The 18,003-nt window shown below is 37.1% G+C and overlaps 1 protein-coding gene across 6 annotated transcripts in view; it reads left to right on the forward strand.

The window, feature by feature from the left end:
- Nucleotides 1-18,003, forward strand: part of unc-13 — a 4,182,017-nt gene that overhangs the window by 3,803,150 nt on the left and 360,864 nt on the right. For all 6 annotated transcript variants that reach the window (XM_067757836.1, XM_067757834.1, XM_067757838.1 and 3 more), the window contains 2 exons: nt 6,707-6,805; nt 8,767-8,929. In XM_067757836.1, coding sequence (XP_067613937.1) covers nt 6,707-6,805; nt 8,767-8,929 — 262 coding nt within the window. The remainder of the gene's footprint in view (nt 1-6,706; nt 6,806-8,766; nt 8,930-18,003) is intronic.

The following is an 18,003-nucleotide window of genomic DNA, read 5'->3' on the forward strand; positions in this document are numbered from 1 at the left end:
GCACCCAGCATTTTTCAAAGGGCGATCGACGACGTACTAAGGGAACAAATAGGGAAATACTGCTACGTTTACGTCGATGACGTTATTATATTTTCATAAATCGAGGAGGAGCGTGTCGAACATATTGAGTGGGTCTTAAAAAGGTTACTTGAGGCTAATATGAGGGTTTCTCGCGAAAAATCGCAATTTTTTAAAGAGGACGTTGAATACTTGGGCTTCGTAGTATCTAGAGGAGGCATTAAAACAAGCCCTAGCAAGATAGATGCTATTCACAAATATGAGAAACCCTCCACTCTTTTCAACGTTAGATCATTTCTGGGTCTGGCAAGCTATTACCGTTGCTTTATAAAGGATTTCGCTTCAATAGCGAAACCACTAACGGATATGCTGAAAGGAGACAATGGCAAGGTTAGCGCCACTCAATCAAAAAAAATAAAAGTGGAATTAGACGAAAAACAATCACAAGCTTTTAATAAATTAAAAGAGGTCCTTACATCAGAGGACGTCATGTTACTCTACCCAGATTTCAGGAGGCCATTAGATCTAACGACGGATGCCTCGTCTTTGGGTTTGGGGGCAGTGCTCTCACAGGACGGTAAGCCAATTACCTTTATTTCACGAACTCTGAAAGATCGTGAACAAAACTTCGCAACTAACGAGCGCGAGATACTCGCGATAGTCTGGGCCTTAAAAAGTCTTAGAAATTATCTCTATGGCGTAAAGAATTTAAATATTTTTACAGATCATCAGCCACTGACATTTGCGGATTCAGACCGAAACCCAAATGCGAAAATTAAACGATGGAAAGCGTTTATCGACGAGCACAACGCTCAAATCTTTTACAAACCCGGTAGAGAAAACCATGTTGCCGATACTCTGTCACGACAGAACATCCACACTCTAGAAGAGGATGGTCAATCAGATTTGGCTACAGTTCATAGCGAAATATCGCTATCTTATACGGTGGAAGCATCCGAAAAACCGCTAAATTGTTTCCGAAACCAAATTGTTTTGGAGGAAGCCAACTTGAACCTAAAACGGAATTTTATATATTTCGGCGAGAAAACTCGTCATGTTATTCAATTCATAAATAAAGATAATCTCATTGAAGAAATTAAAACAGCTGTGAACCCAAATGTGGTAAACGCCATACATTGCGCTTTGCCAATACTGGCCAGCATACAACATGAACTTATAAGGTGCTTTCCGGCAACAAAGTTCTGGCACTGTAAAAATATGGTGACCGACATTGTAAATAAAGACGAACAGAGGGAGATTGTTCTTGCCGAACATAATCGAGCTCACAGAGCTGCCTAGGAGAATGTCAAGCAAATCCTTCGTGATTATTACTTCCCAAAAATGACCAAACTGGCAAACGAAGTGGTCGCGAATTGTAAGATCTGCAGTAAGGCCAAATACGATAGGCACCCACGAAAGCAGGAGTATGGTGTAACACCGGTCACATCCTATACCGGAGAAATTTTGCACATTGACATATTCTCAACAGATAAAAAATACTTTTTGACATGTCTCGACAAGTTTTAGAAATTTGCTGTGGTACAGCCTATACCATCTCGAACAATCTCAGATATAAAATACCCAATTATTCAACTAATGAATATATTCCCAGGGACAAGGACTGTTTATTGTGATAACGAGGCCTCTTTAAATTCTGAAACGATAACCTCGTTACTAAAAAATAGCTTCAATGTTGACATCGTCAACGCGCCACCTCTTCATAGCACCTCGAATGGGCAGGTTGAACGCCTCCATAGTACACTTTTGGAGATAGCCAGATGTCTGAAATTGGACAGAAAAATCTGCGAGACGACAGACCTTATATTACTGGCAAAAATTGAATACAACCGAACGATTCATTCGGTGACCAATGAAAAACCGATTGATATAGTTCACGCTACACCAACCGACATGAAAAATGAGATAACCATGAAAATAATGAAAGCACAACAAGCACAATTGGAAAGAAATAATCCTTCCAGATAGAATAGGGTGTTCGACGTAGGGGAACGCGTACTAGTAAAGACGAATAGACGACTGGGAAATAAACTGTCCCCTTTATATGTCGAAGAAAGGGTTGAGGCAGATCTAGGAACCACGGTTCTCATAAAAGGGAGGGTGCTCCATAAGGACAACCTGAGATGAAAACCGTGGAATATCTTTCAATATTATAAGGTAAATTAAAAGAAGGTTATTTTCCCCCATCTTTCAGGATCCCCATTATGATGCCCTCCATCCAAACGGCAATAGCAAAATTGACGGACTACTCGACTTCCGATTATATACCGATCCAGGATGGTGGCGTAATAGTTTGGACACACTTCGGCTATCTTAAGCATAGCACCAATCTTACGGTATATAAAGAAATAGCAGAAGAAACGAAAGGACTAACAACGCATTTCCCCTTATCCCATATGAGAATGCTACTCGACTCAGACATTTCACACATAAAAGTTCTTTTAACAACACTGGACATTCACCATAGACAGGCTAGGAGTATTAACATTTTAGGTACTGCTCTAAAGGTGATTGCAGGAACACCCGACTTCGAAGACTTTGAAAACTTAAAATTTCGGCAGCAAGAGCTAATAGAATCAGAGGGACATCAGATAGAAATAAACACAAGGATACAGGAAAAATTAAACCAGCTAACGGAAACAGTTAACAAAATTATTAAAAACGCAAAGGCTGTACAGATCGATACTCATCATTTGTATGAAACGCTGCTTGCGCGAAATAGAATCCTTATAACCGAAATCGAGACTTTAATTTCAACCATAACCCTTGCAAAGATAGGAATCATAAATCCCCTGATGCTAAACTCGGAAGATGTAAAAAATATTTTTGAGGCACGCTCTAGAAATACAACAATTACTGACCTAATGGAGGTATCATATATCCAAGCCCTTTTAGATGGGAGCCTTCTGCATTTCATAATAAAGTATCCTAAACCTACATTAGTTTGTAAGAAAATTATTATTTTCCCTGTTCAACACAATGGAACTAGCCTGCACCTTGGGAACAACAACAACGTTGCTGACTGTGGGAATCAAAATTTGGCGATTGGGAACTGCAACACAACACTCACAACAACTTTTTGCAAAAGATTGCAGCATCCCACATGCGCACAACAGCTGTATTCGAATAATGTTGCTCACTGCAGTACTTGCCCTAGCAACCTTGAACCTATTACTGTGTTTGACGATGGCATTATCATTATAAACGATAACACCGCTTTGATTAAAACTGGCGAAGACTCCGAAAAAACAATAAGGGGACTTATTTACTTTCCTTCGACGATGAAGTTTACGTTAACGGATCTAACTTTGTAAACCGAAACGGCATGTTAAAGAAATTACCAGGGCCAGCGGCGACCGTTCTCCTTAATATCACCAACCATCAAGAAGTATTGAGTCTTCCATACCTTCACAGGATAAGTATGGAAAATCTGCGCTTTATCGCAAAAATTGAATCAAGAATTATGACGGGGCCAACAATATCAGGCTTCGCTAGCATTATATTGATTATCGTTTGTTACACTCTAGTTAAAATATGGCAGAGGAGAAGGAAAAGACGCCAATGCCAAGACCTTCAGCATGTCATTGATAACTTTAAGAAGTCCGTGGACGGCCTTCACTTAGAAGGGGAGGAGTTAACACAAGCTAATGCTTCTCAATAATTCTGTCCGCGCATGGCCTGTGTAGCGAATATCCATTCTCACGCTGACGGATAGCCACAACGATTGCGTAACATGAGCAGTGCTATGAAACAACAATTTGCGCGCATGGCCTGTATCAGCGAATATCAGTTAACACAAGAGAATGCTTCTCAATAATTCTGTCCGCGCATGGCCTGTGTCAGCGAATATCCATTCTCACGCTGACGGATAAGCCACAACGATTGTATAACATGAGCAGTACTATGAAACAGCAATTTGGCCTGTGTCAGCGAATATCCATTCTCACGCTAGCAGGTGCAGCTCAACGCTGGTAGCGATTAAGAACGCAAGCGTCTGTGTCGCTTTGGCTGCCTTCAAGACTAAGGTGCAGGGTTTTTAAGTAGGCACTTTAGAATGTAAGTTCAGTTAGTTTTTGGCATGACAATGAATAAAACGTATTATTGTAATAAACTCTAAATTGCAAATGACTTTTAATGGATTACCATGAAACAGTAAAACTTGTATGCTTAAAAAAATTATCAAAATCAGAGAACGACCCCGCCCACTTAAAAAAAAAAAATTTTTTTTTAAGTCAAATTAAAAAAAAAAGTTAATATCTTTACAGTATATAAGTAAATTATGTCAACATTCAACTCCAATAATGATATGGTGCAACAAAATACAAAAATAAAAGAAAATTTCAAAATGGGCGTGGCTCCGACCTTTTTCATTTAATTTGCCTAGGTTACTTTTAATGCCATAAATCCAACAAAAATTTGCCAATCTTTGTGAAATTTGGTAAGGGCTTAGATTCTAAGACGATAACTTATTTCTGTGAAAAAGGGCGAAATCGGTTGAAGCCATGCCCTGTTTTTATACACAGTCGACCGTCTGTCCTTCCGCTCAGCCGTTAACACGATAACTTGAGCAAAATCGATATATCTTTACTAAACTCAGTTCACGTCCTTATCCGAACTCACTTTATATAAGTATAAAAAACGGCCGAAATCCGACTATGACCACGCCCACTTTTTCGGTATCGAAAATTGCGAAAAATGCAAAAAATGCCATAATTCTATACCAAATACGAAAAAAGGGATGAAGCATGGTAATTGGATTGGTTTATTGACGCAAAATATAACTTTAGAAAAAACTTTGTAAAATGGGTGTGACCATATTAAGTAGAAGAAAATGAAAAAGTTCTGCAGGGCGAAATAAAAAACCCTTCAAATATTGGCAGGAATACTCTTCGTGGTGTTACATATATATATAAATTAGCGGTGTCCAACAGATGATGTTCTGGGTCAGCTTGGTCCGCATTTTGGTCGATATCTGGAAAACGCCTTCACATATACAACTACCACCACTCCCTTTTAAAACCCTCATTAATACCTTTCATTTGATACCCATATCGTACAAACATATTCTAGAGCCACCCCTGGTCCACCTATATGGCGATATCTCGCAACGGCGTCCAGCTATGGAACTAAGGACCACTCCCTTTTAAAATACTCATTAACACCTTTCATTTGATATCCATATAGTTCAAGTCACCCCTGGTACACCTTTATAACGATATCTCGAAAAGGCGTCCACCTATAAAACTAGGCCCACACCCTTTTAAAATACTCATTAACACCTTTCGTTTGATACCCATATTGTACAAACAAATTCTAGAGTCACCCCTGGTCCACCTTTATGGCGATATCTCGAAAAGGCGTCCACCAATAGAACTAAGGCCCACTCCTTTTTAAAATACTCATTAACCCCTTTCATTTGATACCCATATCGTACAAACAGATTCTAGGGTCACCCCTGGTCCACCTTTATGGCGATATCCCGCAACGGCGTCCAGCTATGGAACTAAGGATCACTCCCTTCTAAAATACTCATTAACACCTTTCATTTGATACCCATATCGTACAGACAAATTCTAGGGTCACCCTGGTCCACCTTTATGGCGATATCTCGCAACGGCGTCCACCTATGGAACTAAGGATCACTCCCTTTTAAAATTCTCATTAAGATCTTTCATTTGATACCCATATCGAACAAACAAATTCTAGTCAGCCCTGGTCCACCTTTGTGGCGATATCCCTAAATGGCGTCCACCTACAGAAATATGGCCCATTCCCTCACAAAATGCCCTTTAATACCTTTCATTTGATACACATGTCATACAAACACATTTCAGGGTTACCCTCAGTTCATTTTCCTACATGGTTATTTTCCCTTATGTTGTCACCATAGCTCTCAACTGAGTATGTAATGTTCGGTTACACCCGAACTCAACGGTCCTTACTTGTATTAGTTTATATTTATCTTAAAAATGCTTAGGAAGTATGTACATCTGTTCACTACATATCTCACATCTTATACAGCCTATTATTTGGATATTACGAATGGGATAAATTTACTGGTCAGCCCCATTCATGAAAGTCCTGTCCTTACTTGTTTTAATGAACAATAATCATAATTATATTTCATCACGTTTTTAATTAATTAATCATTTATTACTTAGTCTTGTAAAAAAATTAACTTATCATTTAAATTAGAAAGGGAAAAGAAATTGATGATTATTTATGTTAATGGAAATTCTTGTTTCAACCATCAGCGAAGAAATGATCTAATGATTAATCAATTTTTTTCCACTACAAGATTGACATATTTTGGTAGTCGAACCCTGTTTTACACCAAACTTTTTGTAGAAGACCTATGGTTCTCAGTTGCTCACCACAATACCAGTAAGAAATGTAAAAAAAAAAAAACGGTGACTAACAAAAAAAATATGTTCACCCCAAATAGACACATTCCCTAGCTGTCGAACCTATTACTTCCAAAATTCTCGAAGCGAAAAAAGGTTGGGCGTCTCGGGAAGTGAAGCCTCTAATATAGATTTAGGTGGTGAATAATCAAGAATAAGTACTTACACACGTACCCAGGCCTCTACTTACAAATTTTTGAATGAATCATATTATATCTCAGATAAGATTAATCCAATTAATAAATTTAAATTTGATTATATTTCAGATGATCCTGAAAATCAAGAAGAATGCGTTGGAGAAATATCTGTACAGATTGATCTTTTTTCTCATCCTGGTACCGGAGAACACAAAGTTAATGTGAAGGGTAAAACGTTCATTACATATACATACGTCAGCGCTTCCCAAGGCAGTCAAGCTAAATAAAGCCGTTTAAAAAAACACGGATATTATTTATTATATTCTATTAGATAAATGAGTGATATTCTTAAATTATCTTCTTACTTCAAACTATCCACTAATATGTATATTCCATATTCAATTATTAAGTTCAAGTGAGATGAAATAAATTTTCGTCAGTGCATGTCTTATTCTTCATTTTGTTTTCTAAAAAAATAGCGACAACCAATCAGCGAGAAGAAATGGCGCTGGCACGTACACAAACCCAGTCGGATTTGGTAGCATTCAAAATTAACACATCGCATCGTTTTCTTGAATGCATTTATAAATACATCTACATGCGTTCAACTAAAATTTAATTTAATTTAAAATTTAATTATTAAATAAATCAAACAAACAAATAAATAAATATAATGCGCGATAACATCCGAAGAGATTTTTAGACCGAGCTTCTCTTCCAATTTGCGTCGTGCTCCTTTTTAATTTTTCCTACAAATTGGCGTGACGGGACCTACTTCTTTTATGCCGAGTCCGAACGGCATCTGCAAGGCAGATGAGTTTTCAGTGAGAGCTTTTCATAGCAGAAATACACTCGGAGTGCTTGCCAAACACTCAAGTCCGACTGGGTTTGTGTACGTACCAGCGCCATTTCTGCTCGCTGATTGGTTGTCGCTATTTTTTTAGAAAACAAAATGAAGAATAGACATGCACTGATAAAAATTTATTTCATCTCACTTAAACTTAATAATTGAACATGGAATATACATATTAGTCAAAAGTTTGAATTGAGAAGATAATTTCAAAATATCACTCATTTATCTAATAGAATATAATAAATAATAGCCGTGTTTTTTTAAACGGTTTCATTTAGCTTGACTCAGTGTAGCGAACAGAATTTTGTAACCGAAATTTAAGAAACTACCCGATAAGCTACAAGCTTGAAACTTGGAATATAGTTCAGAACTGGATTAGAATACAATAATAAGAAAAAAGACTCCGATAGGTGCCGTATGTATCGAAATATTTCAAAAAACGGTATTTGTGGTCCGATTGGGTTCATATTGGAAACACATAATACATACATAAATAGAAAGCGACCTATGAAAAAAGTCGCCGCTAGTTGGTGCAAGGGTCGAGATATTCAAAAAAAATCGTTTCGGAGTTTTTACAGTGTACTTTTTAGTAACTCCGTCGCCATTTTTTTTTTTTTTTTGATTTTTGGATTTCAAAGTAGGTGTGGTCAGGCTTCCATAAGAAGCTTTTGGCGATCCCTGGATTATGGGGTGACGATCATTCTCGTAAAGTACTGAATTTTCACAGAGTTATATTTCATTTTGAAATAATATTTATTTTTTACAGTAGTATTAGTCGCGGCCAGAAGAAGTAGGGCGTTGAATTTCATTACATTACATTTCTTTAAATGACAGTTATTGCAAACAAAAACGTGTGATGTCATCATAGGACAAACAGGATGACGAATTAGCTGATGAATGGATGGGACTACCGATTTTTCCGGTTGATTTAAGTAGGATATAAAACAAGGCGCCACCACCGATTAAAACGATAGTGGCTATCGAAAAAATAATTTTTTTTTTCGAAAAGTTCATCGCCTTAAATAAATTGCTTACTTTTGATATTTTACATTTAACTTCCCTTTTATATGAATTATTTGAGTTTTTCATAAAAAAATTATAACTATTTTTTGACAACGGGCAATTTGTCCTTTGTTCTGAAAATAAAGCTGGAGCAGAGATTTGTGATCTAGATTACTCTAGTTGAGTTTTGAGCAGACTCATGAAACAAAAGGAAGAGCAACTCAGAGCAAGAAAGTTTGTCATTAAACACAATAATGTAAAATATTTCAACCTGACGTAAGCTAGAGCAGCTCAATAAACAACACTTATATATAATACATTTTTTCTCTTTCAGTTGTTGCAGCTAATGATCTTAAGTGGCAAATTCCGTCTGGCATGTTTCGGCCATTTATTGAAGTCAATTTAATTGGCCCACACCTACACGATCGAAAGCGCAAATATGCCACAAAATCGAAATCTAACAACTGGTCGCCGAAATACAATGAAATATTTAATTTGTAAGTACGAGTTAACATACGATTTCATAAGAACTGGCATTGCTATTATATATTCCTAAAATTCTTAAAGTTCTAAACGCAGAAGTAGGGTGGCGGGGAGGGGGCGTAAGGGTTACAGGTGGGAATTATTTCGGCAAGGGACCAGTTAACTTGTTCACGGATGGGTTACAGTCAGTGTTGTCACTCTACCACTATAGTGGTAGATCTACCACTATTTAGGCTAAAATCCGGATCTACCACTGCTACCACTTTCTTTAAAAATCTACCACTTTTTTATTTCCCTGAATTTGACTATGTTCTTTAAGTTGCTCACAATGACCTAAAATTAAGGTTTTTAAGTATGTTGAAAATTAAACGTAAAGCACACTCTGTATAAGTTTTTCAAATTTTCACCAAAGAAATGTGTGATTTTTATAATACTTACGTACCTTCGAAAGAACTTATACAATTACATGTAAAATTTAACTTTATTGATGGGAAATTCGTTCCAAAAACTTTGTAGTAATCTGATTTTTCAAACGCTGAGTGGAATATCGCCGTATCTCTGCCGCCGTTTCGAAAACGCTCTATCACAGAAAATTTGGGAATAACGGCCTACTTCAGAACTTGTTTCAAAAGCGCTTTATCTCAGCTTAAATTTAATAAATTTATGACATAATCTGCGACGTTTATGAAAAACATTTTGGGGGTTCTTCAATTGAGTTCTGAGATAGGTGGTTTTCAAACGATAAACTGAAATATGGTGTTTTTGAAAAACATTCTCAGATAGAGCGTTCTCCAACTGACAGCCAAGATACGAGCGATATTCCACTCAGCCGTCGATTGCAGTATCCGATGGATGCCTTCGAGATTTAAAAAATAAATTGTTTTAATGCACAAATCTATTTCATTAGATTCGGGCTATTGGTATTCGTTGGATACCACTGAAGTAATTTGTTATTTTTAGGTTTCTTAGTAGTATTATTATATGTTTGAACTATGTGTTATGAAAAATGGAATACTTGGATACTGTAAATTAACTTTAGTCGTATCCACACATGGTTTATTAAAGTTCAAGAGCTAAATATGAGTGCAGGTTTAAATTGCCTGATCACTGCAGCGCCTTCCAAGCGGAAGTTGCCGCAATTAAAGATGCGTCGGATGAAATCCAGTGCTACTACGGTTAGGGAATTTAACATCTGCTCATATAGCCAAGCGGCTACCAAGGCCTTGAACTCAATTATAGTGCGATCGACGGTGGTCTGGGAGTTCCTGACCTCGCTTTTTTTTTTTTTTTGAAAGAGCACATTATATTACTATATAGCATAAGAAAAATATATGGCATTTTTTATATTAAATTTTAAAATAGTATTAAATGCCAGTTCACTTAGTAAAATTCTTTTTTAGTGTGGGGTGTATAATTATTAATAATATTATAGAATAAATTCAGAATAATTCAGATAATTAGTTAAGGTTACGATAGGGAAACAATTGATAAATAGTTAAGGTTGCGATAGAGAAACAATTGATATATATACAAAAATTAGATGTGGTTTACAACAACGTCCTCAACAAGGCTTCAAGATCGTGGTGGCTAAAACTAACCAGATATATTTTTATTTTCTTTTGAAACAGCTTAAGTTTTCTTATGACCTGTACATAAGCAGGGAGAGAGTTGAACATTTTGCACGACGCGTATGTATAAAAGCTTCTGAAGTGAGACGTCCTAGCATGCGGAATTTGTACCGATGGAAGCATATATCTAATAAAGTTTTTAGGACTTTAAATAAATATAGATGACGGCATGGTAGTATATCTAGTATTCTAAAAGATACCATAGCGTGAGGCCTGTAGTTTGCGCCACATATACGTCTTATAATTCTCTTTTTGAGTGTTACAACGGGTGACAACTTACTAGCCGAAGCACCACCTCAGCAGGTAATCCCATATTGCAGTTTCGATTGGACAACAGTTTTTAGAGTACACATAGTGGAGCACTTTTTGAGACGATAGAAATGACGGGCAGTGTACAGAAAATAATATTTTAGTTTCTGAATGTATTCAGACCAATTTAAACTATTATCAATTGTAATACCTAGGTATTTGAAATTTTCAGCAACATCAATCCTGAAGCAGTTATCACTGCATTTGGTTGCGAATGAACCTTTCGTGGAATTCACAGTGCACGCCATATGATGCATATTAAAACGTGGGCAATTCCGCTGAATGAAAAAAGATGACAAGCATCAAATTCATTCAAGCGGATCTCTTAGCCCGCATCCGTACAATTGAACCGGATGAAGATGGCTGTAGGGATCTCCTCATTCCGCTGGTCACCTGTGGTCTGCTCCTGCGTTGGGCTGGAACCACTTGCAGGGTAGCACGATCCTTCTGGCCGGAAGTGGCTGCCGAAATTAGTGGGTTCACTAAGGCTCATATATCAGTGATCATTGTGGCTTTGGCTGGACACTGTCCAATCCATGCGGTACGTCTCAATGTACTGGAAAACCTATCCCTCTGTAGCTGTGTGGAGGATGATGGTAGGTAAAATCATTTAGTTACTTTATGCTTTGTTGGCCAGCTTTTGGCCGAACTAGGCGAAAACATCAGTCTCATTCGAAATTATATCATTGTATCCCAACGATTTTCTGCATAGCTCTAGCTTACGTAACCGTTATCTTATGTGGTATCACAATGGACCTTCATTCTGTCCATGTGAGATTCCTTACCTCGGCACCTACCACCTAACCTAACCTAGTTGGGTGCTATTAAATATTACAGGAGAGCCGGAAAAAAGTTATGGATTTTTGTTGTGAATACATAAACATCTCAAACATTAATTATAGCACAAGCACAAAAATTAACTAATTTGAATGACGTAAAAATACGTGGAAGAATAAACATATGGAAAGTTATATGACAGTAGATGTCTCCGCTTATTAAAAGGGGTTTTTGGTCCCCAACACCGGATTTTGAGGGCGTATTCGAAAATCCAATTATGCAGATTTTGTATACTAGACTATACCTTAAACTTGAGGTATGTCTCGAAAAGAATATTTTCTCAATGTCATATAGTGTCGTTAATTCAGTTAAAATTTCCGCGTCCGAAATGTAGCGTCCCTTACTCAAAGAGCATCAGCCACCCTCTCGTTTAAGGGGTGTGAAATTTCTATGTTCCTATATATTTACTTAAAAGTTCATGGTCGCCAAAATTACTTTGGAAAGAAGCATACTGTGCTATGCAAACAATATAATATCAATTCAGTCCACTGAATTGAACTACAACATTTCTTAAATATTACTGTGAGGCGAAAAACCTTACAAATTGAATCAAGTTATATCGCATTCGAAAGTGTGCTATTTTAACACAATAAATAAGATAAATTTATTTTTTTTTGTTGTTAACAATTTTTGTTGTTAAATTTATTTATATTGTACTAATTCTTAATGAAATTCAACCATAAAGTTGACTTAATGTATTTTTAGCAAAAATTCATAAACGTATTTTTCTTTGTCAGATCAAAATGGAGGATACGCACGATAAAATATCTCACTAATAAAAGTATGAACTAGTTTACATACAAATGTGTACTTTATGAAAAATTTACATATTATAATTAACAAAATATTAAAATTTTTATTTTATTTCTAGGTCAATTCTGCGCTTTACGGAAATTGTAAAAATTCGAGTAAATGTTAATTGTTATTTTCGTAGATAAACCACTAGCAAACTAGGGAAATTTTTAGATTTCGATTCGATTTTCAAAGAAGAGTTCAACACGAATGTTACACTTGAGCATCCAAAATTTACAAGCGGATATTAGAATATTTGGATAGCATTACCAGAATGCTTCTTTCCGAAAAAATTTCGGGTACCTGAAACATTTAGGAACTTACCTATATATGACCATATACGAGTATAATTCGGTTCGGATGCACTAAGAAATATAAGTAATTTTTTAATGCTTGTGAAAGTTTGCCAAACTTTGCGAAGCTAATAGGAAATTCTATATACCTTAAATGAGATAGTTAAGCTGATAGAAGACCCTATGCCCGTAGATTTATGAAATCTGAAATATCTTTTTAAAACGCTCGGTATAAGATTAGGTACGGTTGCGGACGCGACATAAAGGAAGCGATAGTTTTTTCTTAATGAATAACATTATGTGACATTGAAAATATGTTCTTTGCAGACATACCTTAAGTTTTAGGTCTTCTCAAGTTACCACAATCAGCAAACCTAGTATTAAGAACACTCCCTCAAAATCAAGGATTAGGTGCCAAAACCCCTTTTTCATAAGCGGAGACATATACTGGTGTACAACTTTCGATCCGTTTATTCTTAAATAAATTTTAAGTTCATTCAATAGAGCATGTTTTTGTGCTTCTTACGATATACAAATGTTAGTTTTATTGACAGAAATAGGACAAAATAAACCTAAAACTTTAGATTTTTCATTTCATCTTTACTATTTTGCTTGTTACTCTGTACAAAAGAGTATTAACTAAGAGGTCATAAATAATGTTGCGTTCAAAAAACCAAAGAATAAAATAAATCCACTAAAATTTTTTTAAATCAAAAATTGAAAATAAAAATTCAGGGTAGTTTGCACTACTTTCATTTGTGTCCGTCATTGGCAAGTGTCGTGGTGTGGTGGTAGCGTGCTTCGCGTACCACATGGAATGTCCTGGGTTTAAGCCCTGGGAAAACCACCATCGATAATATAGAAAGAAGTTGTTTCAATTAGAAGACAGTTTTTCTAAGCAGTGTCGCCCCTCGGCAGTTATTTGGCAAACACTCCGAGTGTATTTCTGCCATGAAAAACTTTTCAGTGAAAATTTATCATGTATGTCCCGTCAAGCCAATTTGTGAGAAAAACTAAGTTAATTGGAGTAGAAAGCTCCTACTAAATATAAAACTAAACAAGAAATGAAGTGGAAACCACCTTTATGGCGATATCTCGAAAAGGCGGCCACCTATAGAACTAAGGCCCACTCCCTTTTAAAATACTCATTAACACCTTTCATTTGATACCCATATCGTACAAACAAATTCTAGAGTCACCCCTGACCCACCTTTATGGCGATATCTTGGAAAGGCGTCCACCTATAGAACTAAGGCCCACGCCCTTTTAAATACTCATTAACACCTTTCATTTGATACCCATATTGTACAAACAAATTCTAGAGTCACCCCTGGTCCACCTTTATGGCGATATCTCGAGAAGGCGTCCACCCATAGAACTAAGGCCCACTCCCTTTTAAAACTCTTATTAACACTTTTCGTTTGATACCCATATTGTACAAACGCATTCTAGAGTCAAACCTGATCCACTTTTATAACGATATACCGAAAAGGCGTCCACCTATAGAACTAAGGCCCACTTCCTTTTAAAACACTCATTAACATCTTTCATTTGGTACCCATATAGTACAAACAAATTCTAGAGTCACCTCTGGGCCACCTTTATGGCGATATCTCGAAAAGGCGTCCACATATAGAACTAAGGCCAACGCCCTCTTAAAATACTCATTAACACCTTTCATTTGATACTCATATCGTAAAAACAAATTCTAGAGTCACCCCTGGTCCATCTTTATGGCGATATCTCGAAAAGGCGTCCATCTATAGAACTTAGGCCCACGCCCTTTTAAAATACTCATTAATACCTTTCATTTGATACCCATATCGTATAAAATAAATTCTAGAGTCACCCCTGGTCCACCTTTATGGCGATATCTCGAAAAGGCCAACGCCCTCTTAAAATACTCATTAACACCTTTCATTTGATACCCATATTGTACAAACGCATTCTAGAGTCAAACCTGATCCACTTTTATAACGATATACCGAAAAGGCGTCCACCTATAGAACTAAGGCCCACTCCCTTTTAAAATACTCATTAACACATTTCATTTGATACCCATATAGTACAAACAAATTCTAGAGTCACCCCTGGTCCACCTTTATGGCGATATCTCGAAAAGGCGTCCACATATAGAACTAAGGTCAACGCCCTCTTAAAATACTCATTAACACCTTTCATTTGATACTCATATCGTACAAACAAATTCTAGAGTCACACCTGGTCCATCTTTATGGCGATATCTCGAAAAGGCGTCCATCTATAGAACTTAGGCCCACGCCCTTTTAAAATACTCATTAATACCTTTCATTTGATACCCATATCGTATAAAATAAATTCTAGAGTCACCCCTGGTCCACCTTTATGGCGATATCTCGAAAAGGCCAACGCCCTCTTAAAATACTCATTAACACCTTTCATTTGATACCCATATTGTACAAACGCATTCTAGAGTCAAACCTGATCCACTTTTATAACGATATACCGAAAAGGCGTCCACCTATAGAACTAAGGCCCACTTCCTTTTAAAACACTCATTAACATCTTTCATTTGGTACCCATATAGTACAAACAAATTCTAGAGTCACCTCTGGGCCACCTTTATGGCGATATCTCGAAAAGGCGTCCACATATAGAACTAAGGCCAACGCCCTCTTAAAATACTCATTAACACCTTTCATTTGATACTCATATCGTAAAAACAAATTCTAGAGTCACCCCTGGTCCATCTTTATGGCGATATCTCGAAAAGGCGTCCATCTATAGAACTTAGGCCCACTCCCTTTTAAAATACTCATTAATACCTTTCATTTGATACCCATATCGTACAAACAAATTCTAGAGCCAGGCCTGGTCCACCTTTATGGCGATATCCCTATATGGCGTCCATCTATAGAACCTTGGCCCACTTCCTCTTAAAATACTCTTTAATGCCTTCTATTTGATACACATGTCATACAAACACATTCCAGGTTTACCCTAGGTTCTTTTTACAACATGGTGATTTTCCCTTACTTTGTCTCCACAGCTCTCAACTGAGTATGTAATGTTCGGTTACACCCGAACTTAGCCTTCCTTACTTGTTCTTTATAGTCTTTGTTTTTTGCAAAGAAACGACGTGCCTTACTAAAAAAAAATTATATTATCTTACCGTGCCTACTAGAGGCTACAATGTAGGGGATAATAGGTTCGCAGCCCTATCCTCTAGCCCAAAACGCAAAAAAAACCACCAGTAATCCGTAACGAGTTCCCTGAGCTACGTGCACCGAGTATCACAGTATCGAATCCGAAATTCGTTGTTGTTGCTTCAGCAAATGAACAAAAACCACTATGGAAGTACTCATGTTTCGCTGTTCAGAAATCTGTGGGCTTCTTTGTCGGCAGAATTATTCCAACAAATGATGGTTTCTAATGAAACGCTTTATCGCTGCCGAATCAAGGAAACACACTGTATAACTTTATATAAATATTTCTTGATTTTATTCGCGGATGAACCACAGTGTTTGCGATTTAGTTTTTACAAATTTATGATGAAAGCGTGCGCTTGTCACGGCCGCTCGAACAAAGAACAAAGTAAGAAAGAGTATAAAACTCATTTTGACATTTATCATTGAATGACATGTGAATCGTGTCGCGAACTAAAATGACTCTCATTGACTATTGTAAAAAGGCTAGTTAGTAAACCGCCACAAATCTATGAACGTAATTACCAAAGATATTGAGCAAATTTCCGAGCTTAGAGACAATAACCTCCTTCTTCTGGCCAAAGACAAGGCTACAGCAGAAAAGTTCATCGTTGCCAAACAACTTCCGGTTATATGCGAAATTAATTGCAAATATCATGACAACCTCAACTTCGTAAACGGAACGATATTCGCGCCATTCCTAAAGTCACTACCAGGGGACGAAATAGTTAATGAGCTAGCATCTGAGGGGGTAGTGATTGTTTTCAAGTTCACTAGAATGATAGAAAATAAAACCACTCCAAGCGGTGTTATCCTTCTTACTTTCGATGCATTCAAACTACCATAAACCATTAATATTTCTTGGTATAAGGTCAAGGTAAGAGAGTATTTCCCAAATCCCATGCGTTGCAAATCATGCCAGCTTTTAGGCCACACAATGAAGCACTGCAAGAACGCACAATTATGTCAAATATGCAGTCTACCCCCTCACTCAAATGCGCCATCTGAATGCACACGTATGCCAATTGCAGTGAAGAACATCAATCTAACTTCAACAAATGCCCCAAATTTTTGCAGCAGAAAGACACGCTTAAAATAAAAACGCAACGTAAATGTACGTTTAAACAGGCAAGGTAGTTTTACTCTGCTCAATTTCCCGCTACTTCGTCTCCATTCTCCTTACCTGGTATCTTATCCGGCAATAAAACTACCAACACCGCTTCAGTAACAAATTTAAATACAACCACCAACTCAACTACCAATCAAAAAGAACATGGTCCTAAAAGCAATAATACCCCACACCTGAGCGATCAGGCGCTATCACTAAGTTCCCCCAACTTTCTGGAAACCTTAAAATCTACCAATAAAATACCAAAAACTTTAAGTAACACCATTTTTACTAAACCAAGCAATCAAATACCAGCAACCTCAAATATTTCTAAACCCGTTGACTATACGTCAAACTCGACGATGCTATCGCTAATTACGCGCTTAACCCATGAGCTGCTAAGGAGCAATCGGTACTTTACCTCGCCAACTCGCGCGGACTCGGATTCGGATTCCGCAGTTGAGCGATCTGAAGATGTAGCGATGAGCAATCAGTTACCTCATGATGACTTTTAATATACTCCAGTGGAACATCCACGTACTATATAATAACATCCACGAATTAAAATTACTATTAAAAGATTTATCTTCCTCCATTGTTTCCTTACAGGAAACACATTCCATTCAACAAATCTGCACCTATTTCAAATTCTTTCCGTAGCTACTTCCACAACCTTCCACATAATACTACGTCAAAACAAGGTATATGTGTCTTGGTCAAAAAGGAGTATCGCACAAGTTGTTGAATATACAATCTCCGATTTCCGTCATTGCCATTGAAGTTAATATCGGTTTTAAATTTACAATTGTATCTATTTATATCCCACCACAACAGCCTTTCGACCTCAAGAATCTGATGGACATAACTGCCAGTATTTCGACAGATATACTGCTAGTAGGAGACATTAATTCGTGGAGCCCATTTTGGGGATTCGAT

This window comes from Eurosta solidaginis, chromosome X, assembly GCF_040869045.1.
Source record: "Eurosta solidaginis isolate ZX-2024a chromosome X, ASM4086904v1, whole genome shotgun sequence".
NCBI classification, from domain to species: Eukaryota; Metazoa; Arthropoda; class Insecta; order Diptera; family Tephritidae; genus Eurosta; species Eurosta solidaginis.